General features: G+C 44.0%; 1 protein-coding gene across 1 annotated transcript; it reads left to right on the top strand.

Moving 5' to 3' along the window:
• The first annotated feature begins 5704 nt into the window (after nt 1-5704).
• On the top strand, nt 5705-24543 carry LOC110303227 (sodium-dependent glucose transporter 1A). Its single transcript, XM_021174244.3, has 4 exons — nt 5705-6090; nt 19009-19177; nt 20327-20443; nt 22509-24543. The coding sequence occupies exons 2-4, from the start codon at nt 19129-19131 to the stop codon at nt 23477-23479; spliced, it is 1137 nt and encodes a 378-aa protein (XP_021029903.1). The 5' UTR covers nt 5705-6090; nt 19009-19128; the 3' UTR covers nt 23480-24543.
• Nucleotides 24544-25818: the final 1275 nt, after the last annotated feature.

Here is a 25818-nt window from a genome sequence, read left to right as displayed (position 1 = left end):
TGATAGAAAAAAAGACATGTGGATGTTCTCTACGGTTGCCTCTAAACTGACAGAAGACTTAGAGAGGGAAGAAGGAGGGTGGAAGAGGGAGAGGACTGGCTTGCTGTTTCTTAGGCTAGGGAGGCATTGGAGTACAAATTGGATCCATACTACACTGCCCCTCCCAAGCCCTGGAACCCACAAGAAGAACTGGGCAGTGACGAAGAGGATTGCAGGATAAATGTAACTGATGTTCTCCAGGACTGGCCTTTAAAAGAAGGGAAATCCATGGTGTGGCACACAAGCAAAGACCTTAATATAGATCAAGACAGAACTCTATGATAACCAGGGAGGTTTTGGTTTTTGGGGTTTTGTTTGTTTGTTTTTTTGTTTTGTTTTTTGTTTTTTGTTTTTTGTTTTTGTTTTTGTTTTTTTTACCATTGAACTGTTGAATTAGGAAATATTTTAAAGCAAGAAATAAGATTCTCTCACAGCCTGGCTATGACCCATGGGGACAGATAGAATCAGTTTGAGTGCTGTGGGCACAGACAAATGGTAGTCTAACTAACCCATTTCTCCTTGAAACAAAGACTGCACAATTAGAGATAATACAAGGGGAATCAGACTCTGATGGACGAGCTCGTGTGAGCCATTAGTTGCGTTTAGTTATTGACAGCTGAGATCTCATGAACAGTGGAGCCTAGAGGACATAAAGGAAAGAGTGTTAGAAACAGCTCTTTTCTATCAAAGGTGTCTAGGCTGTCAAGGGCCAATAGTCCATAAATATCTCCAACCTTATACAATTTAGGCACAAAGGAGATCAAATCTTTTACTGTCCTGCACTTGGTAAAACTCTTGCTTAAGCAAAGGCCATGCTGCATTCCTGAACTTGATCATAGCAGCCGATCTCTTCCCATTTTCCTTCAGAGCTGCTTTCCAAATTAGCCAGTTGGAAGCAGATTGTGAGGTTGAATCTCTTCCTGTGAGAAAGTGCCAAGCTCTCCAAAGCCTCTTTTAGACAGAGGCCATCTTGGCTGTGTACACTGCTTGCTTGCCTGGTTTGGGCCATGATATCCCCTTTTTACAAAAAGTAAGTACCTTGCTTTCTTCTTTGTCTTCGTCTCCTTCTCCTTTTCTCCTCCTTTCTCCCCCTCCCCCTCCCCCACTCCTCCTCCTCCTCCTCCTCCTCCTCCTCCTCCTCCTCCTCCTCCTCCTCCTCCTCCTCCTCCTCCTCCTCCTCCTCCTTCTTCTTCTTCTTCTTCTTCTTCTTCTTCTTCTTCTTCTTCTTCTTCTTCTTCTTCTTCTCTCTTCTTCTCTCTTCTTTTCTCCTCCTCCTTCTTCTGTGTGTTTCTTTGTATGACACTGACAATATTCCTTTCTAATAACAGGAATTCCAGGGAGAAGTGGGCATTCATAAGCAGAGGTTGGTGCTAATTTTACTGCAGATGAGACTGTTTACAGGGAGTTAAGAAAGCAGTTGGCTCAGCTGAGACCTATGTCCTGTCACTGGGCTTTGGTGGCAATGCTGAGTCCCATGGTGAGATCTGGTTTTTATGGAGCAGAAGAGGCTATAACAGATTTGGATGGTTTAAATTGGTATGTAAATTGGGTTCATAAAGTGCTAAAGAAGTAAAAGAAAAATGGGAAAAGGAAAAAGCAGGTGAAGGGCCCAAATCACTAAGAAGGAAAAGCGAGGAAGATTTTCGAGGATCTGGAGTCTCTAAGAACAGAAATCCATAGCCAAATTCAATGCTTGCGAAACACAGAAATGTTCAAAGCTGGTGCAAACGTTCAATGCAGATAAAAATGGTAGAGCTGTTCAGTGCAGACACTAAGTATGTCCCAGGGGTAAAAATTGTTTCTGCATCCATGGTCCCCTCAGTAGCCATGTAGCCAGGGGCAGCAGGTAGCCACAGCATGGGCCAAAAGGCTTCCAGACTCGGGGGCCCTATATGGGCATAGCGGTGGAAACATAGCATGCTTTCCTTTGTGCCTGTGTTGGTCAGAACCACGAAGCAATCCCAGCTCCACCAAGCCTGGAATTGGGGAAGTGCATGGACAACCTGTGGCAAGAACCAAGACTGAAGAGGCAAGATGGATTGTGGAGACTTTCTGTGGGTTCTAGGGGGTTTTCTAAACTAGAGCTGCTAGTTCAGGTTGCTGTATCCAGCGTTAATGTTTATATAGTGTTACTATATTTGCATCATTTCTATCCCTCCTTCCTCCAGCTCTTCCCATGCCCACCTTCAGGCCCTCTAAATGGATGTCCTCTTCTTCTATAATTAGTTTTATTGCATTGCAACATTAATTTTTTGAGGAATCATTGGTACAAGTAATGGAATCTTGCCATGTTGTAGTGGACCTTGCTAGCCTTTCTCTTATCTTAGTAGCTCCTGGCTCCCAAGAGCAACTGGAATGGTGGGTGGTGGGCCTGCCACGATCCTGTCCTCCATTTTCAGAAAGCTCTCAGTTCCTAGCGGATGCACTGATACTGCCTGACTGTTTCATCTACTTAGACAAGCATCGGAAAGACAGGCACAGATGGGAGAACAGGTCACACTCTGTGCAAGAACTCTTGGCAAGTGCACAGTTGGGGAAGTCACGGAAGACCCCCAACGTGGCGAGGGAGATTCTTCAGCAGCCTGTGACTGTTAACATAAACACAACACCAGCGGGGCAGTGGTGGCACACTTTAGAAATCGTAATAGACTCAATGAGATTCCTGAAGAATGAAGATTGAGACAGAGAATGGGAGTCGGGGACTGGTGAGAGATGCTTTGAGGCAAGCTGGGAAGATGGAGGAAGCTGGAGACGTGAAGAGACTAAAGCTTGTTTGGTAGGGTTTTTTTCCTTTTTTTGTTTGTTTGTTTGTTTGTTTGTTTGTGTTTGTTTTTGTTTTTTTATCCTTTTTGTAAAATGGAAGAAAATGAACCAATGGCTGTAAGTGGTATGTGCCTTTCCCCCCAAGATGTGAGAAATCGTGTGTGTGTGTATGTGTGTGTGTATGTATGTGTGTGTGTAGAAATAAGTAACTTAAGAGAAGAAAACTGAGCCCACGATGCTCCAAATGATAGTTCCAACTCTGTGGCCACAGAGAGTCCTGGTTAAAATCATTGGGCCACAATACAAAACTAAAAGACATGAATGTGGAGAAAGGGACAGGGGAGGGGGAGAGTGTGACAAAGACAGGAGGAAGAGAGGGTGAGGGTGAGGGCAAACATACTGCACTAGTCATGTATGAAACTGTCAGAGAACATATGTAACCATTTTGTTAACAGGTTAAGGAAGCTAGAGTTATTTAATTTTGTGGAGAAAACACCATGCCATCAAGCAGTGGGCTTACCACTGAGGCAGTCGTGGAGGTGCCATAGACCCCACAGCAGCTCAGGTGAGGGAGAGAACAGACTACAGGCAGAGAGAGCTGACAGACTGGGGGTGGAGATGAGGAGCAGTTGTCACCGAAGGCTGACCCCGATATCAAAGAGCAGGTACAATGGAAATGATGAAGAGGGAATTAAGGGGATGGGGAAGTGTGGCCAGAAAAGAGAAAGCTGGATTTTAAGATTTCAAAGTAAGCCATCCCCAGGGATGATGGTTTGAGTGTTGGTATTCAGCCTGTGGAAATAAAGTCTCGACAGACTTGAATACTGAGTCTTAAACCAAAGCCATGGCTGGAGTAGCTGATGGAATGATCTGGGAGGTCCACAGACAGCTGAGCATGCACAGACGAGAGGTAGCGGGCATCCCAGCTCAGGGTGGGCTGTTGGGAGAGGGACAGTGGAGTATGAGGGTGAGCTATCTTTAGAATGATTTTTTTTAAAAAGACAGAAGACTCTGTCAGAGATTTTTAAAAACCTGAATTTTAAGAGTTTATGCTTATGTTTATCTATAAGAGACTGATAACTTTCAATCCTAAATCTGATACTGTGAGTTATAATTCTCCAGTTAGGCTTTATGAGTAAGTTAGAATCAGTTTGTTTTCACCTAGAAATTATTTTATCCTGCTTAGGACCAGTGTAGAGGAACTTTAATCCAACAACATGGCTGCTCTGTCAAGAGATCACATTATCTTAGGAAAGGAAAAGAACAGGTCTGTGTGAATTGCCTAGAGGACATACTTTTAATCCCTCTGACTGGAATACAAACCTGTCTTTAGTGCACACCTTTAATCCCAATCAATGACATCTACTTGAGGAGCAGACAAAGTGATGAATCAGAGAAAGAGTTGACAGAATGAGCCAGAGATAGGATGCACCTAACTGACAGGAAAGAAGCATCGCTGAGACAGGGGCTGGGGGCCAGAGGGAGTGAATCAGTTCAGTCCGTTCAACTCCTGCAGTGCAGTTGAGTTCAGCAGAATTCATTCGTGAGTTCCATTCCATTTGTGTAGTGCATGCAGGCCAGCAGAGTCAGAAAATAAGAAGGAGCCAGAAGATTAGAACAAATTGCCAGAGTTAGAGGCCAAGCAGAGCAATTCAATGAAAAGCTGAGAGAAGCCAGATTGAATCAGTCAGCTTGGAGAGGAGTCTGAGCCAGAAGAGCTGAGTTGAACCAGCCAGCCAGAGTTCAGAAAGAACTGGAAAGGGTGAGCTTATGCAGCAGCAAATCTAAAACATTCTAGATAAGATGGTACCTAGGCTAAAAGTTTCCAGGCGAGGGCTAGGGATGCATAGAACAGAGAACGGAAGTCCGTGGGCTCAGCCCAAGCTGTGTATTCGCACAGCTGTCTATGGCTCTCATTTCATCCCATCCCATCATGAGGAAATAAATGTTTCTTTTACAGGCCAGTAACGTTTTGTCGTATTTTTTATTTTCCTGATTTCCTCAATGACCTGAGTGGTCAGCATGTTCTGATATGTAAATATCTACTAGATTAAATGACATCACAGATTACAAAATTTTAGCCTTTTTAAAATACCATTAAACATAATGACTTGTTCTGTAATTAAAATTAAAATTTATCAGATAATAAGCAACTTTTAACAGAAGTCAGGTTTTCTCCAAGTGGTTAATTTACAGGAACACGGTTGTTTTTGTTTGTTTTAAACAAAACAAAACATTCTTCCAGCTTTCTTCTTGACCATCTTAGGAAAGAATGTTTTTCTCGGTATAAGTAATCAGTAATACAGAGATCAAGGAGGTTTTCAGGTGGAAAGAGCATTTTTCAGATAGATGATAAAGTTATATTGTTTTGTAACTTGAGTGTAGCAAACGGAACAAAGCTGACGCCCTACAGGTGTACAGCCTTTCTCGGGCGTTGTCAGGCTCCAAACATTTGTGGAAATTTGAACTGTAGTGCTTTTGAAACCACAAATTTGAACCCACACATGCGTCTTGAGCTATTTGGCTGTTGACTAGGCCGGTGATTGCTGATGTTCTCTCTGTGCTTGGATTCTCTCTGGACACCGGGACTAAGGTGAGAAAGGAGCTTGGGGAGGATTGTCGTGGCTCCAGGAGCCTATTCCGGAGCTTCAGCAGTTATCTCTAGCCTGAAAGTTGAATAAAAGATCTGGAAAGCTCAGGTGTGGACGGAGGGCAGGGGTGGGGCGTGTAAAGACGACCTCCCAGCTAGCGCTGGCGTGCTCCCTCAAGCATAAGCAGAACACTTTATAGAAGCAGCAGCTAGGCTGCAGTAGCAGCTCTAACACGCGCTGAGCTCCGTTTCCTAGGCAACCACCATGACTTCCGGTTTGACTCTAGGTTGGCTAGTGGCCTGACTCTGTCACGGGAACCGCCGCGATTCTGCAAGATGGAGAGTGAACATACTCGGTGGCCAGCTGGGGCCAGGGTCGAAGTCCAGCCGCCGGAGGTCTTGAGTCAGGACGGTCCCTGGGGACAGTGCTATCAGGAGGGACATCGGAGACTGGAGGAGCCGGAGTGCCGAGCCCCAGAGGGTGCACCCGCCCCTAGTAGCTCTCCGCAGCCGCCAAGCTGGAGCTGGACGTGAAGACCGGGAGCGCCGGGCCCGCGGCTGCGGCACAGAGGCTCCACCAGGCGGAGACCCGGGCGGAGAGCGAGCAGGCCACGGTGGCTTCCCGGCGGAGTGGCCGGGCCAGGAGCGTGCTGCGCTGGTTCTCCACCGCGGTCCTGTTTGCCGCCTTCCTGGGGCTGGTGAGAGCTGAGGCTGCACCCCTCCCAGGCTGGGGCGCGAGCCTCCTGCAGGGACCTGCCCTTCCCTGCTGGACTCTCACATTCGCTGCCTGCTTGTTGTGTGACCTTGAGCACTGAGGCTTCAGTTTCATCCGCTTAACACATAGGCACTTTTCTAATCACGGAGGGTCACTGTCAAGAGCGCGGGTGATTTTTGCCTAACATGATTTCCCCCTACAATCTATCTTTGTAGGGCTCTTCTTAGTACCAGGGAGACAAAAAAAGAGGTTGCCAGGATCTGTAGTCACTGTCCCCTACACCTTAATTATTATACAGAGAAATACTTGGCCGGGGTGGGGGCTGACTTTCTGGTGACTTGATTAAATTACACCAACCGCTTGATTTTTACAGATTTTACAGATATAATGGCAAGAGCAAAATGACTTTTTCTTGACAATACAAATGGTTAAGCGGTTGAGTCAAGCGCAGCCCTTACTCTGGTACAGCCCTCTTCAAACTAACTTCCATTGTATAAGTGATTTTCATGGAGCAAAGTACAAGGCTGTACGTGCTTTTTACAGATTCCGGAGCTACCCCCAATTCAGTGCTTGTGGCAAACCTCCCCATTCCCTATCACTTCATGGTTGTAGGCCAAGAGGGTCGGAAGGGTGAGTCCCCAGAGGAGAATAGCTCACTCTCTTCTAGACTCTGAGCCACACTCATTTCTTGGATTGTACTAATGGGACCGGATAAAGAAATCCCTGCAGGTGCTTACTGAGCGCTCGCTCCGTGTTTTCACTCTTCCTGTGCTCGCTACTTGCTGTGAACCTGTGCTCGCTCTGGTTCGTACCAATGCTGTCTAGGTAAGGTGCACACTTACCTTTGGAGCAGAATGGTGCAATTAGAATCGGTAGTTCTTGAAATGTAAACAAATTAGAAGCTTTAGTTAAGGAATTTCTTCTAAGTTCCAATTCATTAGCCTGTAGGTCTTGTTACTCCTATTAAAAAGAAAAAGCTGGAAAAGTTGATTTTTGCTTTTTCTTTATACAAAGTGATGTTGCAGGAACATCTGTGTCAGTACCTAAAGTCAAGTTCAGAAGGAGCAGATTTTGATAGTAGGTCAGTTATCACTGTTGCCCATTTCCGGGCAGTGGCAGCCTAGTGGGCTGAGTGTCTGTCTGCTCAGTCCCTTTGTCCAGAACTTTGTCTTAGTTTGTAGTTTGTTGACGTTAAGGTCAGTTACGGTGTCCTACCCAAGAGTCTCTTTCTATTTGGTCCATTTGTGGAGTTGAAAATGTCAATGGCAGGTTACTTTTCATAGTTCTTTAAGCTTTCCTCATGTTTTGTTACATACGTTTCTATGGGTACAGAAAAACATTCATGACTCTTGAGGTAATACAATATACCGGGAGTCAGTTATGATAGCCCCTGAGAGGATAGTGCCAAGACACTGAAATGGATCAAGATCAAACAATACACGTCATGCAATAGGTGCTCAATAAACTCAGACTCCCATTGGTCTTGGCTGGTATGACGGTGGTTAAGGTCCACAATGGCTGTAAGATTGATTGCTGATGTAAAGAAGTGTCCAAGTTTGGCATGGTGACACACGCCTGCAATCCCAGCACATAGGAAGTGAGGTAGAAGGATTAGGGATTTAGGACTATCCTCAGCTATATGGAGAGTTTGAGCTACCCTGAGCTACATGGGGCTCTGTCTCAAAAAACAAAACAAAACAAGGTATCTTTTGTTTTCCTGAAGAAAATCATTAGTTCAGTAAGTTCTACATCCATCAACACTGTATGTAGTCTGAACCTATGTATGAGAATTAAGAACATCAAAACTGTTCTGAAGCATGGCTGAGGATACCCTCAGGAAGTCTGTAAGACTGCACTGAGGCACAACACTAAACTAGAAACTTTGGAAGCTTTTCGTGGCAAGCTGAAAATCAGCACTTAAGTTTTACCAAATTTCAGCCCTACTGTGACATCTTTTAAAGTCAGACTAAACTTTCAAATGCTGTGGATTACGCAGACATTCTCTCACCCCCGAACTCCCTCCCCCACACCAAGGTTGTCCAACAGTTTGAAATGGCTGCAGAAGTCAAACCTTTAAAAGGTCAAAATTTTACTCTACACTTTTCTTATGGGTTAGTATTTTCCATGGCAAGAAACCAAAAGTACCAGATAAGAGGCATTTTAAAACCAACGACGAGTTGCTGGAGAGGTGGTGCTCTTGCAGGGAGCACCATCTGTTCCTTAGTACCTAGGCTGGGCTGCCTATAACCACCAGTGACTCCAGCTATGGAGGGACCTGATGCCTTTGCTCTTCTGGGGACCTGAGTATCTCCTGTGCACAGCACATCTGTACACATAATTAAGGAATAGTTAAATAATTAAATCTGTAAAAAAAAGTTAACAGGCATTTGATTGCTTTTTTGAGACTAGCAGAAAATAACAGACAAAAATCTCCCAGGATTTTGTAAGATATTGTTCCTTAGATTTAAGTTTATCTTCTAGAGGGAGAAAAACTTCCTATCAATTGACTTCTTTTGTGCTTTCATGGTCCCTTGATAATCAGAGAAAAATTTAAACAAATTATGGTTCATGTTTCCTGCCTTTAATAAAAAACTAAAAGAAAATTTCTTTCATCCTTTTACTCCTCCCTCCTCTCTCTCCTCCTCTTCCTCCTCTTCCTCCTCTTCCTCCTCTTCTTCCTCTTCCTCCTCCCCCACTTCTTCTTCCTCCTCCTCTTTCTTTCCCTCCCCCCCTCCTCCTTTTGACAAAATCTCTACCCCAGGCTGGTCTTGAACTCATTCTGTAGCTGATAATGACCTTGAACTCGTGATCCTCCCCAACCTGACCTGGCAGGTACTGGGGTGACAGGTGTGTACGAGCATGCTCCATTTATGTACTGTGAAGGAGCCCAGGGCATCATAAAAGCTAGGCAAGTACTCTAGCCATTGAGCTACATACCCTGCCCCAATTGTTAACTTTGAGGTGCCTGTAGCTCTTCAGAACCTTTCCAAAAGCATAGCGAGTGAGTTATGTGTTGGAGTTCTACTGAAGACACTCCTGAAATCTGTCCAATGGTTTTCCAACTGGTCCCCACTATACCACCTTTTGGATCATTTCAAGAGTGGCCGGGTGGTTCTGATTTCCATTTGGATTCCTCTCTCTTGGTTTTGGCTTCAGCATCTGCTTCTTTCACTGTATTTATGGTTTTAAAACCCTACGTGTTTCTAGAAGCTCCACATGAGCAAGTTCACTGAAGCACTGTCTGGTGAACTGCACGCTGTGTGTAGGAGCTAAGCAGCTGTGAAAAGGTAACACAGTCGGCAAAGACCTGCCCTCAGTGCTGTTCCCTCTCCATGCTGTGCCCGGCATGTGCTGGAGCCAAGGTTGAAGGATGCTACACTAACAAGCAATAGTCCATAGACAGGATTCCATTCCTACATAGTCTACAGGGAAATCCCCTGGAAAGATATCTGAACTTATAGTTTTTAGAATTCAGGTTTTCAATGTAGTGTGTGTGTGTGTGTGTGTGTGTGTGTGTGTGTGTGTGTGTGTGTGTTTGCAACGTGGTGTTCACAGGCAATCAGGGGACAACTCCAGAGAGTCCATTCACTCCTTCCAATTATGTGGGTCCAAGGGACTGAATTCTGGTTGTTAGTCTTAGCAGCAGGTGCCCTTACCTGATGAGCCATCTAGAAACAGTTTAATAAGCCTAGTCCAAATTCCTTTTATTTACATGGCTTTCAAAGCCCACCAGTAGGGTCATTAATGCAGGGCTGTTGTATTCCTGTATTCTGCCATAGTCAGACTGTCACAATGGCTGTAACTTGTCTTTGCTTGAGACTTTAGTGCTTGAATAGCATTTGGGGGAAAAAACTTTTGTTATTCTTCTTGCACAAACTTTAAGTTGTTCTGGTGCAGACTCAACAGCTCCTTTACCTCCAAATCCATCGCAAACAGTGGGAGCTGTAGGAAGTCCTCTGCAATAGCACACAGTTCACCAGGATGAGAAGGCCACAGAGTGGGCAGAGAGTAGCCAGAGGTTCAGCAGTGAGGAAGCCACTCTCATGAATCCACTGGGGACTCAGAGGTATCCTTTTATTTTCCCCCCAGTTAGTCTTGTGACAGGAGACATATGAACTTAAATATAAGTGTTTGAAACCCTTGGTAAGACAGGCTTGGCATCCACCACGCCAGATGCTTGCAGACCAACAGAATATTTCCAGGAATGCATCACATGGCTCTTTCCCCTGGAAAGTTTTCCTAATTTATGCAAGAGCATGTCTAGAGAAACAGAAGTATCACCGTGGGGGTGCTGGGGTTTGAACCTGGACCTCCCACATCTTTACCCCAGCCCCTCAGGCATCTTTTAAATCAGAGCCACACTTTGTGCAGGGGTAAAAGAGAGGAAAAGGAGTTTGGCAGACCGTTCTGGTTTCTTCTTCACCACACCCTAGTCCCAACATGGAGGGAGGAAGTCTATAACACTAAATTTGTTCTGTTGATTGTGAAATATTAATGTTCCCACCTATCCTCAGGAGTGGCTTCTCCCTCCTCTGAACCCCTGCAGTATCTGCTTGGCTGTAAGATTCATCGTTTCCCCAACTGAAGTGTTTGCCATGTAGCCAGCACCCTACAGCTGCAGAGACCAGCCACCCAGACACACTGTTAGAAACTTCTTCACTTGGAACTTATTCTTACCACTTCAGGACAGGTGCTAATTTTTCGTATTGACTGTTTTGGCCTCTGATTATCGGAAGGTTTAGGAAATTTCAAGGAAACCCACTCAAAAGGCAGGGACTGGTCATGCCAAACTGCAAGATCCAATCCTGTAAGAAGCTGAAGGCAATAGAAAAGTCCTCCACAGACCCAGGAGTTGAGTCCTTGTGGGTGGAAGAGTTTGAGCAGAAGTCTGTTAGATTTGTTCACCCATCTGTACGCGTAGAGATCTAAACAAAGCCTGACGGCAAACATTGCGTGATCCTCTTCGTTCTCTATTTTTGCTGGTGAGTAGGTTATCAGTGGAAAAGGTCATGTTATTTCCAGGGAGTATAGAGAGCAACGATGAGAGCTGTGTGGCCTGTCAAGGGGCATTCCCCTCCTCCAGTGTGACAGTGTCTCACTGGAGACATGCGACACTGTTGGCAGTAGTAATGTTTCCTATTTGAGAGCATCTAGCTCACCACCCCAGCACTGCTCTGGTGCTTGCGACAGCGTTAGCTTTTGCTGTATCCACACATTTATGGTCCCAGATATTTTTCTCAAAGGTGGGGACGGAGAAGAGGTATTGGAGGGAAAAGGGGAAAGACAGAGTTCCCTGTAATGACAGAGAACTTGCCTATGACCTTAGGGAAGTGACCCATAATTAGAGTACAGTCTGATTTCTGAGGAGAACTGTCCCAGACCAGCTTTTCCTTAAGGTCTCCAGCAGAGGCACAATTTGAGCAGACATGATAGTCTCTTCCAGTTAAGGGAAACAGATTCAAGACCAAAGGCCCAGAAGTTTTGCTGCAGAGAAAAACCTGGAATGGCTTCTGCCAATGAACGAAGTGAAGGGAGATACCTTAATGGTTTCTAAAAGACCATTCTCCAAGCTCTAGATCATGGAAATTCTGACTAGAATTTCCAGTTGGTGGGTTTGATGGGCTTTTTTCAACCTAGAGAAATTATACTTTGGTGTAATCCCTTAAGGCCATGACTACTGGGTAGTGCTATAGTTTATGAAAGTACAAGATACATGAGTTCCTATCACCAGGGGTATAGCCCTTTAAAAAAAGATTATCTGTGTTATGTGGGCAGGCCTGTAAGTGTTTATGTACACCATGTATGTGCAGGAGCCTGTGGAGTCCAGAAGAGACTTCCAGATCTCCTGGACCTTGTAGCCCAGGCTGGCTTCACACTCAATGTGTAGCCACGAGTGACGCTGAATGTTTGATCCTCCTATCTTCACCTCCCAAGTGCTAAGAGTCTAGGTCTGCACCACCATTGTGACAACTCAGTTTCATACACACACACACACACACACACACACACACACACACACACACACACACACATTATCACTGTTGTATAGCACCTTTATTGTGTGGACCAAAATGAAGGTTTGAAAAGCCAAACTTTGGTTTGGACCCCCTTTTTCATATCCATTCACAGATACCTGGTTATGCTTTGAGTCACGTCAGCTCCTCCACGGGGAGTCTTGGAGAGCAGAGCTCTTGTTATCACAAGCTTTAAAGACTCAAGAGAGCCCCAGGCAGACAGCCAAGCTCCCCATGGGCCCATGCTTGGCAGAGGGTTTCCATCCCCTTAGACACCAGTTTTGTCTTTCCACTTCAGGTGCCTAAAACTGTTCATTAAATAGATTATGGTCGGTAATTAGACTTCACTCAGTCTTACAGAACACGTTCAAACTACATAGCTTAATAATTTCACCACTGACTACTTAGCATGAGAATCAGTCAAGTCATTCCTTGGTACTTAATTCTGATTGTGCCTGATGCTGGGTTAAACATCAGCTTAAGGTTTATGAGCCACTGGGTCCTTCATTAGAAGTCTGAGATTCCTACCCAATCCAATGGAACAATCTTAAAGTCACAGTTCCTGGAAAGTCGTTTCTGTGAATGTCCTTGAACGTCAAACTGACAGTGGCTTCACAAAGTACCACCCTAAACAACTGTAGGTGACAAGTCTTAAAATGACCATGACCAAAGTCCTCATGAGAGTTAAAATACTGATGCACTTGGCATGTTGGTTATGTTTATCATGTATGACTTCCATGCAGTAGATCATGTTGTGTTGCCCATTGATCAAAAGTGCATTCATCCTTCTGATCAACTAGGAATACAGGCCACAGTGCCTGGCTCTTGCATATAACACGTAAAGATAACAGTTAAAATTATGATTGGAGAATTTTTATGACTGTTGCACTATTTCTGCAGGACACCCCTTCAAAAGAAACAAAAATTATATCATGGCTTACTTTTTAGCAACGTTTCCCGTGTACTTTAATGGAACAAACTAGTCAAATTAATTGAATGTCTCTGCTTTTGTAAAGAGAATTATCTTTTTGAGATATTCTGAGGATCCATCTGGAAAACCTACAAATTACTTAATTCAAGGTCGAGAAGACTATTGGGGCCCAGAGATACGGCTCAGCAGTATCGAGCACTGGCTGCTCTTCCAGAGGACCTGGGTTTGATTTTCAGTATCCACACACAGCTCATCTATGATACATGTTACACGTCATGGTTACATGCATGTAACTTTAGTTCCAGGGGATCTAATGCTCTTCTGACTTCTGAGAGCACCAGACATGCATATGGGACACAGACATATGACCTGATTTGGGAAACTTCAGCAAAATGTCAGAGATCACAGTAAACAACAGTCCCTCTTTAACCAAAGTGACACTAACATTTTAAAGGCAAATGCAAAAAAAAAAAAAAAAAAAAGATGCAAATGCCTTGTTGGGACAACTTAGCTCTTTTACAGAGGACTCAGTTTCTTCCTGTGAAGAAAAACTTAACAGGTAAAGCAGGGAGCACGGGGCAGTGGGAAGCAGGGAGCATGGGGCAGTGGGAAGCAGGGAGCATGGGGACAGTGGGAAGCAGGGAGCACGGGGCAGTGGGAAGCAGGGAGCACGGGGACAGTGGGAAGCAGGGAGCACGGGGACAGTGGGAATCCCTGTTTTCAAGGCCAAGTACTTCAAATGTAAAACAAAAGCCTCCACAGTAGCTCATTAAGACTGAGTCTCACTGACTGGGGAAGGAGGCTGTAATGAATAAAATTGATGTTCTAATATTAAAAAGGAAAGAGGGGCAGCCAACATGTTAGGAAATCTTGTTTATTGTTGTAACAGCAAAAACAAAACTTGAGGTTTTGCAGTGAACCTTAGATTCTAGAAAACCTTGTAAGAGATTCTCTTTAACGTCAGCAAACATGGACACGTGTCCACAGCATTCCACAGTGTTCTTTTTTTTTTTTTTTAATTGTTGTTAGTAGATATTTTCCTTATTTACATTTCAAATGTTATTCCCTTTCCTGGTTTCCCCTCCAAAAACCCCCTATCCCCTCTCCCTGCTCCCCAACCCACCCACTCCTGCTTCCTGGCCCTGGCATTCTCCTGTACTGGAGCATAGAACCTTCACAGGACCAAGGGACTCTCCTCCCATAAGTGACCGACTAGGTCATCCTCTGCTACATATGCAGCTGGAGCCATGAGTCCCACCATGTGTTTTCTTTGGTTGGTGGTTTAGTTCCTGGGAGCTCTGGGGTTACTGGTTGGTTCATATTGTTCCTCCTATGGGGCTGCAAACCCTTTAAGCTCCTTGGATACTTCTCTAGCTCCTTCACTGGGGACCCTGTGCTCAGTCCAATGGATGGCTGTGAACATGCACTTCTGTATTTGTCAGGCACTGGCAGAGCATCTCAGGAGAGAGAGAGCTATATCAGGCTCCTGTCAGCAAGCTCTTGCTGGCATCCTCAACAGTGTCTGGATTTGGAGGTTGTTTATGGGATGGATCCCCAGATGGGGCTGTCTCTGGATGGTCATTCCTTCAGTCTCTACTCCACACTTTGTCTCTGTAACTCCTTCCATGGATGTTATGTTCCCCATTCTAAGAAGGACTGAAGTATCCACACTTTGGTCTTCCTTCTTCTTGAGTTTCATGTGTTTTTCAAATTGTTATCTTAGATATTCCGAGTTTCTGGGCTAATATCCACTTATCAGTGAGTGCATATCATGTGTGTTCTTTTGTGATTGGGTTACCTCACTCAGAATGATAGCCTCCAGATTCATTCATTTATTTAAGAATTTCATGAATTCATTGTTTTTAATAGCTGAGTAGTACTCCATTGTGTAAATGTACCACATTTGTATCCATTCCTCTGTTGAGGGACATCTAGGTTCTTTCCAGCTTCTGGCTATTATAAATAAGGCTTCTATGAACATAGTGGAGCATGTGTCCTTATTACATGTTGGAGCATATTCTGGGTATATGCCCAGGAGTGTTATTGCTGGATCCTCCAGTAGAACTATGTCCAATTTTCTGAGGAACTGCCAAAATGATTTCCAGAGTGGTTGTACCAGCTTGCAATCCCACCAGCAATGGAGGAGTGTTCCTCTTTCTCCACATCCTCACCAGCATCTGCTGTCACCTGAGTTTTTGATCTTAGACATTCTGACTGCTGTGAGGTGGAATCTCAGGGTTGTTTTGATTTGCATTTCCCTGTTGAACATTTTTTCAGGTGCTTCTCAGTCATTCGGTATTCCTCAGTTGAGAATTCTTTGTTTAGCTCTGTACTCCATTTTTTAATAGGGTTATTTGGTTTTTTGGAGTCTAACTTCTTGAGTTCTTTGTATATATTGAATATTATCCCTCTATTAGGTTTAGGATTGGTAAAGATCTTTTCCTAATCTGTTGGTTACCTTTTTATCTTATTGACAATGTCCTTTGCCTTACAGAAGCTTTGAAATTTTATGAGGTTCCATTTGTCGATTCTTGATCTTACAGCACAAGCCATTGGTGTTCTGTTCATGAATTCCCCCTCCCCTCCCCCCCGCCGTACCCGTATCTTCGAGGCTCTTCCCTATCTTCTCCTCTATAAATTTCAGTGTCTCTGGTTTTATGTGGAGGTCCTTGGTTCACTTAGATTTGAGCTTTGTACAAGGAGATAAGAATGGATCAATTTGCATTCTTCTACATGCTAACCTCCAGTTGAGCCAGCACCATTTGTTAAAAATGCTGTCTTTTTTCCACTGGGTGGTTTTAGCTCCTTTGTCAAAGATCAAGTGACCATAGGTGTGTGGGTTCATTTCTGGGTCTTCAATTCTATTCCATTGATCTACCTTTCCGTCGCTGTACCAGTACCATGCAGTTTTTTTTAAATCACAATTGCTTTAGGTCAGGCATGGTGATTCCATCAGAAGTTCTTTTATTGTTGAGAACAGTTTTTGCTATCTCAGGTTTTTTTTTGTTATTCCAGATGAATTTGCAGATTGCCCTTTCTAACTCTGTGAAGAATTGAGTTGGAATTTTGATGGGGATTGCGTTGAATCTGTAGATTGCTTTTGTCAAGATAGCCATTTTTACTATATTAATCCTGCCAATCCATGAGCATGGGAGATCTTTCCATCTTCAATTTCTTTCTTCAGAGACTTGAAGTTCTTATCATACAGGTCTTTCACTTCCTTAGTTAGAGTCACTCCAAGATATTTTATATTATTTGTGACTATTGTGAAGGGTGTTGTTTCCCTAGTTTCTTTCTCAGCCTGTTTATCCTTTGTGTAGAGAAAGGCCACTGATTTGAGGTTTTTTTTTTGTTTGTTTGTTTTTGTTTTTGAGACAGGGCTTCTCTGTATAGCCCTGGATGTCATGGAACTCACTTTGTAGACCAGGCTGGCCTCGAACTCAGAAATCTGCCTGCCTCTGCCTCCTGAGTGCTATGTCATCTGCAAATAGTGATATTTTGACTTCTTCCTTTCCAATTTGTATCCCCTTGATCTCCTTTTGTTGTCTAACTGCTCTGGCTAGGATTTCAAGTACTATATTGAATAGGTAGGGTGAGAGTGGGTAGCCTTGTCTAGTCCCTGATTTTAGTGGGATTGCTTCAAGTTTCTCTCCATTTAGTTTGATGTTGGCTACTGCTTTGCTGTATATTGCTTTTATTATGTTTAGGTATGGGCCTTGAATTCCTGATCTTTCCAAGACTTTTTTCCTGAATGGGTGTTGAATTTTGTCAAATGCTTTCTCAGCATCTAATGAGATGATCATGTATGTTTTTTTTTCCTTTGAGTGTGTTTATATACTGGATTATGTTGATGGATTTCCATATATTGAACCATCCCTGCATCCCTGGGATGAAGCCTACTTGATCATAATGGATGATCATTTTGATGTATTCTTGGAATCAGTTTGAGAGAATTTTATTATTTTTGCATCGATATTCATAAGGGAAATTAGTCTGAAGTTCTTCTTTGTTGGGTCTTTGTGTGGTTTAGGTATCAGAGTAATTGTGGCTTCATAGAACAAATTGGGTAGAGTACCTTCTGTTTCTATTTTGTGGAATAGTTTGAGGAGTATTGGTATTAAATTTTCTTTGAAGGTCTGATAGAAGTCTGTACTAAACCCATCTGGTCCTGGGCTTTTTTTGGTTGGGAGACTATTAATGACTGTTTATATTTCTTTAGAGGATATGAGACTGTTTAGATTGTTAATCCTGTGAGTCTGTAAGTCTGTGTCAGCACTCCTGGGAGACCAGCTCTCTCCTGGCAAGACCAGTGCACAGAGAGCTTTGGAACAGCACCACCTCCTGGGTGCAGATGTAGGCCCTGCTGCTCTCTGTGCTTCTGCAGCCTGTGTGCTCCTGAGTCATAGGAGAGAAAATGGCGATCTGCCCTGAGTCCCAGGGTCAGACACTTACTGAGGCAAGCTCTCCTCTGGCGGTGAAGGTGCACAGAGGACTGAGTTTCACGGTGTTCTTCTTATCTGTTCAGTTTCTGCCCTGTTTCCTCCTCTTATTTTTGAACTATCCTATGTTAGTACAAAATTTGCTTTATTTTTTCCTTTAAAAAAGCATCAGCAAGACGCTTTCTAGGTCTTCCTGATTAAAGCGTATCTTAGCATTCCTCTACACTTTTTGGTTTTGCTAATTTTAGTTTTGCACATTAATTAAAGTTTAATATTTTAATGATTTTAAAATTACACCTGTGTGTGTGCACATGTGGGCGTGTGCATATGAGTTCAGGTGCCTGCTGAAGCTGGAGGTGTGAGTCCCTCCTGAGCTGGAGGTGTGAGTCCCTCCTGAGCTGGAGGTTCAGACAGTTGTGAGTAACCCGCTGTGACCCGTGCTGGGAACTGACCCTGTGTCTTCTGCAAGACCAGCCAACCTCTTAACCCCCCGAGCCATCTCTCCACCCCTCTTTTTTTTTTTTTTTTTCTTTTTTTGGTTTTTCGAGACAGGGTTTCTCTGTATAGCCCCGGCTGTCCTGGAACTTACTTTGTAGACCAGGCTGGCCTCGAACTCAGAAATCCGCCTGCCTCTGCCTCCCAAGTGCTGGGATTAAAGGCGTGCGCCACCACGCCCGGCTCACCCCTCTTGTATTCATTAGAATTTCTAACATTTCTCTCAGGTGCTGTCACATATTTTGAGACAAGTCACTCACTGGCTTGGAAGTCTGCCATGAGGCTAGGCTGGGAGGCCAGCAAGGCAGCTCTGGAGCTGCCAGCACGCGTCCTCAGGCCCAGCTTTCTAACATGTGAATTCTAGAGCTCTAACTTGGACCTCATGCTTGCGTGGCAAGCTCTCCACTCACGGAGCCCTGCTGTTTAAATTTGAGGCAGTGTCTCTCTCACTCAGGCTAACTCTGAACTCATGCTAGATCAGGCAGGTCCTGAATTCTGTACCCTTTTGTGTCAGCCACCTGAGTTGCTAGGCTTGTATATCTCTGCCTTTAGGCCAGGTTAACATCTGCATAAAGTACATTTGAAAATATGCAAAACTATTTCATGACTACATCATATGGAAAAAGATTGAGAAAAAAACCCAGCAGAATTGTGTGTAATTTTTATATTAGGACTGAAAGTCCACACCTGTAAACTCAGCACTTACGAGGTGGGGGCAGAAGGATGAGTTTAGGGCCATGCTTGGATACTCAGTCTGAGGCCAGCTGGGGCTACAAAAACCCTCTCTCAAAATAGCTGTATGAAGTCTTAAAATTGAAGGCTGTACATAGACAAAACCCAAAGGATCATATTGCTTTAGCAATAATTGTTTGCCATTGTAGATTTTCCTGAACTGCTGCGGATCTCAAAAGCAACCACAGTCTTCCATCGCGCCACTCCATGATAAACAATCTGTTACCGCTCTCTTTAGACACTCTTTCAATTATTGTAAGTAAAAAGGTTTTGTCTGTTTTAAATTTTAGGGAATTAGTGTTGCTATCCTGGGACCCACATTTCAAGACCTGGCAGAGAATGTCAGCAGAAACATCAGCAGCCTGTCTCTGATTTTCGTGGGCCGTGCCACTGGGTTCTTGTGTGGCACCATGATTGGCGGGGTTCTCTTTGACCACATAAATCAATTCTTTCTTATGGGTGAGTAAACACCAGCCTTTGTTGTTCCATGCCTGTCGCAACTTTACCCCTTAGTTTCTATGTGGACAGCACAGCCTGCAGAATGCTTGACAACAGATGTGGGCGGGGCGGGGTGTCGCTCCCTGGAAGCTGGGTGTCTAGAGTCCCTGTTCTTGGCAACAGGAGTGAGTGTGTACTGATGACCCTGGAAACCCGATGGGCCCCCGGAAGTGAGTGTTGGCAAGCCTGAGCAATGCAGACCTTTATTGTGAGTTTGGCTCCACTCTAGGTACATGTGCCTCCGCCAGATAACCCTGAAGCTCTGCGGGAGGGGGGTGGGGGTGGGGCCCGCTGGGCTTCTACGGCCAACGGGGTCCGGAACCTGGCTGATTCTGTGGATTCGGGATTGAGCATGAAGGGGAAGGGGTTTGTGAGAGACATGGTATAGACTGCTTTTGCCTCTGTTGCCCAGTATCGCAGATGAACCCAGACTGGGCCTTCCCCATCCTGAAAAGACGGCAAAGCTCTTAGTGTAATTTTCCCAATAAATTGACACAACTATGGAAAATTGGTAAATGTAAGACACAAAACAAGGAAAATAAGTTATTGCTAATGAATAAACAATTTATTATATTTAATGAATAAATAACTTATTATGGTCCTTCTTATATTTCCCTCCCTATTCCCCCAAACTAATTAATTTAGGAACATTTAATCAGAACTTTTATATGAAAAGCATTGTTAACTCACAACTAGACTCTTCTATGTTCTTATATGTGTGGCAGTAGTAAATTTCTGGCCTGTTTCCTTTGCTATTAAACTTTGCTTTGCTGTATAATTTATTATTAATAGCGCTATAATCGTATTTAAGTCACAGTAATTTATATCTTAGGTTACAAAAAGCCTTTTAGAATTTGCATGGTTTTACATAACCACTGTAGAAGCTGCAACTCTGTGTTAACTCAGTCTTATTTTTTTATGTTCTTATAGGTTTTTGCGATCCTGAGGGATACAGGTTTTTATAGCTTATTCTCATTTTTTTAAATATGAAAGTTTATTTTTTGCAGTGGGGAATCAGACCCAGGGGCTCGTGCATGTTAGACAAGACTTCCACTACTGAGTTACAACCCCAGCTCCAGTAACTGACTGACTCTCTTCCTTTCTCCCCAGGAGCCTCAATGGTGGCAACTGCAGCGGGACTTTATCTCATCCCGTTCTGCAAGACAGCAGTCTTATTGATCATCACCATGTCTGTCTTTGGAGCTTCCGTTGGTGTTGTGGATACAGGTATGTGACGCCTGCAGTGTCATCTCTAGGGCTGGGAATGCTTCTGGAATGGTCCAGCAGGTGGTGTCAACTGTCCTTGCATACTTTGGAAATGGCACAGACTTTCTGACTTGGTCCCAGGGTGGGGGTGGGGGAACGCAGACAGTACACCCTTGTAGCAGCTACACTTGTGCTGATTTGGGAATTGAGCTTTGAACAGCCAACTTAGTGCCTTTGTTCTATGAGAGACAGAGTAACAGGAGCTAAACTTAGAAAAGTCCCCATCTGTGGTTGGCAGTGCAGGAGAAATGGGCTTTCACTTGGGGATAAATTTCATCACTGTAAAGAGGAATTGATAGTTAAAATCAAGCATGGCCAGCATTTGGCTGAGAAAGCACTGAAGCAGACATACAGCTAAAATACACCCTGTTTTCTGAGCCAAGAGAAAACGAGCCCTTTGATACTTTCTTACTTTCCTTTTAATTTTTCTTAGGTGTCCTAAGTCTTCAACGGTATAGTTTGTCTATATGCCAATATCTATTTGAAACCCTATTAAGCAGCGCACACGATGTGCACTTTCCTTCAGCACCTGCTCTCTAGCCCTCTCTTGATGGTTTTTCTCTTTTCTTTTATTGAAAAGGGAATTTTTTCTAGCCTTTCCCCTCTCTCCACTCCTCCCACTTCCTCCCTACCATCCCTACCATCCAGATCCACTCTCTTCTGTCTCTCATTAGAAAAGAACAGGCATCTAAGAGATTATAATAAAATATAAGATAAAACAAAAACCTGCACTTTGGAATTGGACAAAACAAACAAAAAGAAGGAAAACAGCCCAAGTTAAGGCACAAGAAACAGAGACCCCTCCCCCACTCACACACTCAGGCACCCCATAAAAACACTAATCTGGAAGCCATCTTATATTCGAGAAGATCCTGTGCGGGCCCAGCGCACGCTGCTTCCACTCTCTGCGTTCATATGAGCTGTGTTCATGTTGATTTAGAGGTCTCGTTTTCTTAGTGTCCTTCATGTCCTCAGGCTCTTATGTTCTTTCTGCCTTTTCTCTCATGTGTCCCTGAGCTCTGAGGGGAGAGTTTTGATGGAGACAAGAAGTTTAGGGCTGAGTGTTCCAAGGTGTGTGTGTGTGTGTGTGTCTGTCTGTCTGTCTATCTGTCTGTCTATGTCTCTGTGCCTGTCTGTGTCTGTATGTATGTATGTATGTATGTGTGTCTGTCTGTCTGTATCTCTGTGTCTATCACTGTGTCTACCTAGCTGTCTGTGTATGTGTGTGGGTGCGTGCGCCTGTGTGTGTGATGTCTGATCATGGATCTCAGTGCTTGTTCCTATTTGCTGCAGGAAGGAAGCATCTCAGATGATGGCTGGGCAAGGCATCGATCCCCTTCCTGACTGCAGTGTCCCTTGATGTTCTAATGCTATCTGATAAATCACACAGTACTTTTTAGCTCAGGTTTCACTTGGTTGCAAAGTTACATGCTTATCTCAAAATATCTGGTTAAAATAAAATAGCCAAAGGCTCGGTGCTTAGGGCTTTTCAAACCCTTACAGGTGTTCAGACAGTGCTGTGTGGATTCTGAAAGGTGCGGTTGTTTCCTGTAATGGGAACAGCAGCTCTTAGAGCATTCAGGTTTCTGGTGGAACATTTTACATTGATTTCACCCACATTGATGTTCAAGTGGTTGCCAGAAAGCTTTGTCATTTGGCCAATCTGATGATAAAAGTTTTGCCGAGTAAACACATACATTTCAGACATTTACAGTGCTATAGTATTGCTCTCCAGTGTGGTGGCAACACTGTTTTAACAGCCCTTTGCTAGTGTGCCTGGCTCCAGTGGGTAGTGGTTCCCCAGCTTGTAGTAGTCCATATATGAACCTGAGATATTACAACACATAGTTTTCTGGAGTTCATGGGTCATTCCCTTAATCAGAGTCACTTGAGGCTAAGGTTGGGTTACTTAGAATGTCGTAGCATTCCCACTGTGTGACACAGGCTCAGACTCTTTGTAATGACTTGTTGGGTTGTTCCTGCATGAGTTGATAATTTAACTTTATTCCTCATGTTTCATTGGCAGGTGCAAATGTCCTCATCTTGGATCTCTGGGGGGACAAAGGAGCCCCACAAATGCAGGCCTTGCACTTCAGTTTCGCCTTGGGTGCCTTTCTGGCTCCCCTGCTGGCTAAATTGGCCTGGGGTACAACAGCACCTGCTCAGAACCACACCGAGTCCGACCTTGACCCTCTGATGCTGAACCGATCCTCCAAAGGCGCCTCAGACTCCGTGTTTGCGGTACCCGATGACATGAATCTGCTGTGGGCATATGCTTCCAACGGCACCTATATTTTAGTAGTTTCTGTCTTTCTGTTTGGTCTGTTTTGTAAGAAACATTCAAGGCAGAAAAAAACCAGAGCATCTACTGAGGGAGCTCGAAGGGCTAAATATCACAGGGCCCTGCTATGCCTCCTCTTCCTCTTCTTCTTCTTCTATGTGGGAGCTGAGATAACATACGGCTCCTACGTATTCTCCTTCGCTACCACCCATGTTGGCATGGAAGAGAGCGAGGCAGCTGGCTTGAACTCAGTCTTCTGGGGAGCCTTTGCAGCCTGCAGGGGCCTGGCCATCTTCTTTGCGACATTCTTACAGCCTGGAACCATGATCGTGCTGAGCAACATTGGCAGCCTGGTCTCATGTTTCTTTCTGGTGCTTTTTGACAAGAGCCCTCTTTGTCTCTGGATCGCGACTTCTGTGTATGGAGCCTCAATGGCAGCCACGTTTCCCAGCGGCATCTCCTGGATTGAGCAGTACACCACCTTAACTGGGAAATCTGCAGCATTCTTTGTAATTGGCGCTGCCCTGGGAGATATGGCCATTCCTGCGGTGATCGGAATTCTTCAGGGACACTACCCAGATCTGCCAGTAATTCTGTACACATGTCTGGGCTCAGCCATATTCACAGCTGTTTTATTTCCTGTGATGTATAAATTAGCTACCTTGCCCCTGAAGAGAGAGGACCAGAAAGCTTTGCCCACTAGTTCTAGACTGTGAGGAAGAGACTACATGAGAACCTAAAAAAAAAAAAAAAAAAAAAAAGGAATGAAACAGATTTTGAAGTTTCAGTGAGTGGTCCTTGAGGCCACGTGTAATGGAGATGTCTGGAGATGTTGTGATGGAGCCCACAGAGTCCCTTGAGTTCTCTACACTGAATAAAAGCAACCCCCCTGAAACACCCCTGGACAAAAGGGATGTATACTGAGAGAGAATGAATTACTCTCAGCTTTACCAAATAAAGAGTTCAATCAACTGGAAAGTGAAGATTTTCCCAAAACCTATTGGTACTCAAGCTTTCTGAGCCTATTTGTAGAGAATGCTAGAAAATTTAGAAATGTTCTGTGATTCTCAGTCATCCATAAACGACGAAGTGGTCTCATATAGTAAGATCTCACTAGGAGACTTCTTTTTTGGCAGATGAATAATTAGGTAGTGTTTATGGTCACCACCTTGCAGAGCCTAGGAAGAAGGCAGAGGAGGTTGGGAAGCTGTGGGCATTCTGATACATCAGCTGGGTTTTCTCAGCAGTGACCACGCACCCACATTCTACCAAGTGTCTGTGAAATCTTTCTTGTAAGAGTCAGATGTTGCTATAACTGCTGTAGACCTGGGTCACAGCATGCCAGAGTGACAATGACCCATTTCAGATTTTTACTGTTACAAAGGAAACACAGAGCAAGATTTAAGCTATGCATAGCTCTTCAACATGGCCCTGCTTTCAGGTCCTCCTGGAGGCTCTGAGTCATATCCTCTAGGTCATATCCCTGAAGATAAGATGAGTCCCAAATTGATAATCTATGCATCATAAAGTTTGTGCAAGATGTCTCCTAGAAACTAATGTACCCTCTAGCCTACTCTTCATTGCAAATGTTAAATGAACCAAAGATGATAAAAAGATGAACTAGCAATTTGATACTGATTACATATGCCATTTAATGTACTTAATGCTTAATCCTCCTTTGAAAAATACTATTTCTGTGCAGAATTGGGCACATTTGAAACCAGGATATTCCTTAAAATAAACAATCATTTAATATTGTGACAAAGCTACTTTATGGTGTTTTTTTCATATACACATATAAAATAATGATCCATCCACAATTCATCCAGTAAAATAGATTCCAGTGTAAAATTCTGTCTTACTTCATTATAAGTCTCAAACATCTGAAGTGTTTGCTTAGACATCTGAGCTCAGTCGCTGAGACTCAAGGCAAACTTGTAGCCATGAGCTTTTGGTAGCTCATGGTAGCATGAGTTTCAGGCCAGCCTGAAATACAGCAAGGCCCCATCTTTAAGAAAGTTACATACTTCCAAACTTTGATGCAAGACAGTCACATTAACACCTCCTCCCACAGGGAAATAAAAAATAATCAGATCCAAACAAGACAAAACCATGAGGGAAGACACTAAATCCTATAACTCCATGTACAGAATGAGAGGTGTAACATGGCAAGCCTATGGTGGACCCCCATATCCTGAGTCTACTGTTTGTAAGACACATGGTCATTCTCTTTGACTGGATCTGTTCACTGCCTATAACTTACTGTGTGTTTCATGTTCTTGGCAGTCTACATGCCTGTGGTATCTTGGATAGCTTTGCCTTCCTTCCGATAGGTTCATGTTGTTGTCCTGCAAGAGAATGCCTGCAGGCATTCTGACTCTTTGGCACATGCCCTGGACTCCTGGCTTTTCCTTTGAAATGTGGGCAGAAGCCGCAGTTACTCCATAACTTTTACTCTGTATGCTTGCAAAATCGCATCACATGGCTGGTGCTGCCATTGTGAACTGTACCTGAGCACACATGGACCCAGGTTGTGGTAGCTCCTCAGTGTCTTGCTGGCTAAACATGGGATTTTAGTTACTTCTCTGTTGTGATAAAATGCCCTGACAAAGGCAACTTATGGAAGGGACTCTTTGAGGCAGCTGGTCACATTGCAGCCAGAAATCATAGTGCCAGTTCTTTGTTGCAGGATATTTGATCACACTGTGAACTCCAAGATTGTGTTATTTACTGAGACAACCTTTTTCTAGTTATGGTGTGGCTCAAGCTTAGCACACATTTTTAATCCCTCTGGCTGGAATACAGATACAATCTTAGGATACACGTTTAACCTCAAACAATGAAGGTAAAGTTAGTTTGTCAAAGGAAACATTTGAAAGTGGTGTCTAATTGAGAGGCAGACAAAGTGATGAATCAGAGAAAGATTTGACAGAATAGGATATGCTCAACTCACAAGAGGAGAGAGAGGAAATAGAGGTGACTTAAGAGAGAGCAGCACACAGAGAGCAAAGAGAGAGGGGACAGTTTTACTGGGACAGTTATACAGTTACAGAGA

This window comes from Mus caroli, unplaced genomic scaffold (assembly GCF_978045245.1).
Source record: "Mus caroli unplaced genomic scaffold, Mus_caroli_1 scaffold_9, whole genome shotgun sequence".
Taxonomy (NCBI): Eukaryota; Metazoa; Chordata; class Mammalia; order Rodentia; family Muridae; genus Mus; species Mus caroli.
The sequence above is the reverse complement of the archived record's forward strand: the minus strand, read 5'-3'. Positions and strand labels throughout refer to the sequence as shown.

What these genes read in the sequence shown, in the direction of transcription:
- LOC110303227 (XM_021174244.3), top strand. Translation starts at nt 19,129, where the DNA reads ATGATTGGCGGGGTTCTCTTTGACCACATAAATCAATTCTTTCTTATG. An exon ending in AAATCAATTCTTTCTTATGG is followed by an intron (nt 19,178 to 20,326) that starts GTGAGTAAACAC and finishes CTTTCTCCCCAG; the next exon opens with GAGCCTCAATGGTGGCAACT. An exon ending in CGTTGGTGTTGTGGATACAG is followed by an intron (nt 20,444 to 22,508) that starts GTATGTGACGCC and finishes TTTCATTGGCAG; the next exon opens with GTGCAAATGTCCTCATCTTG.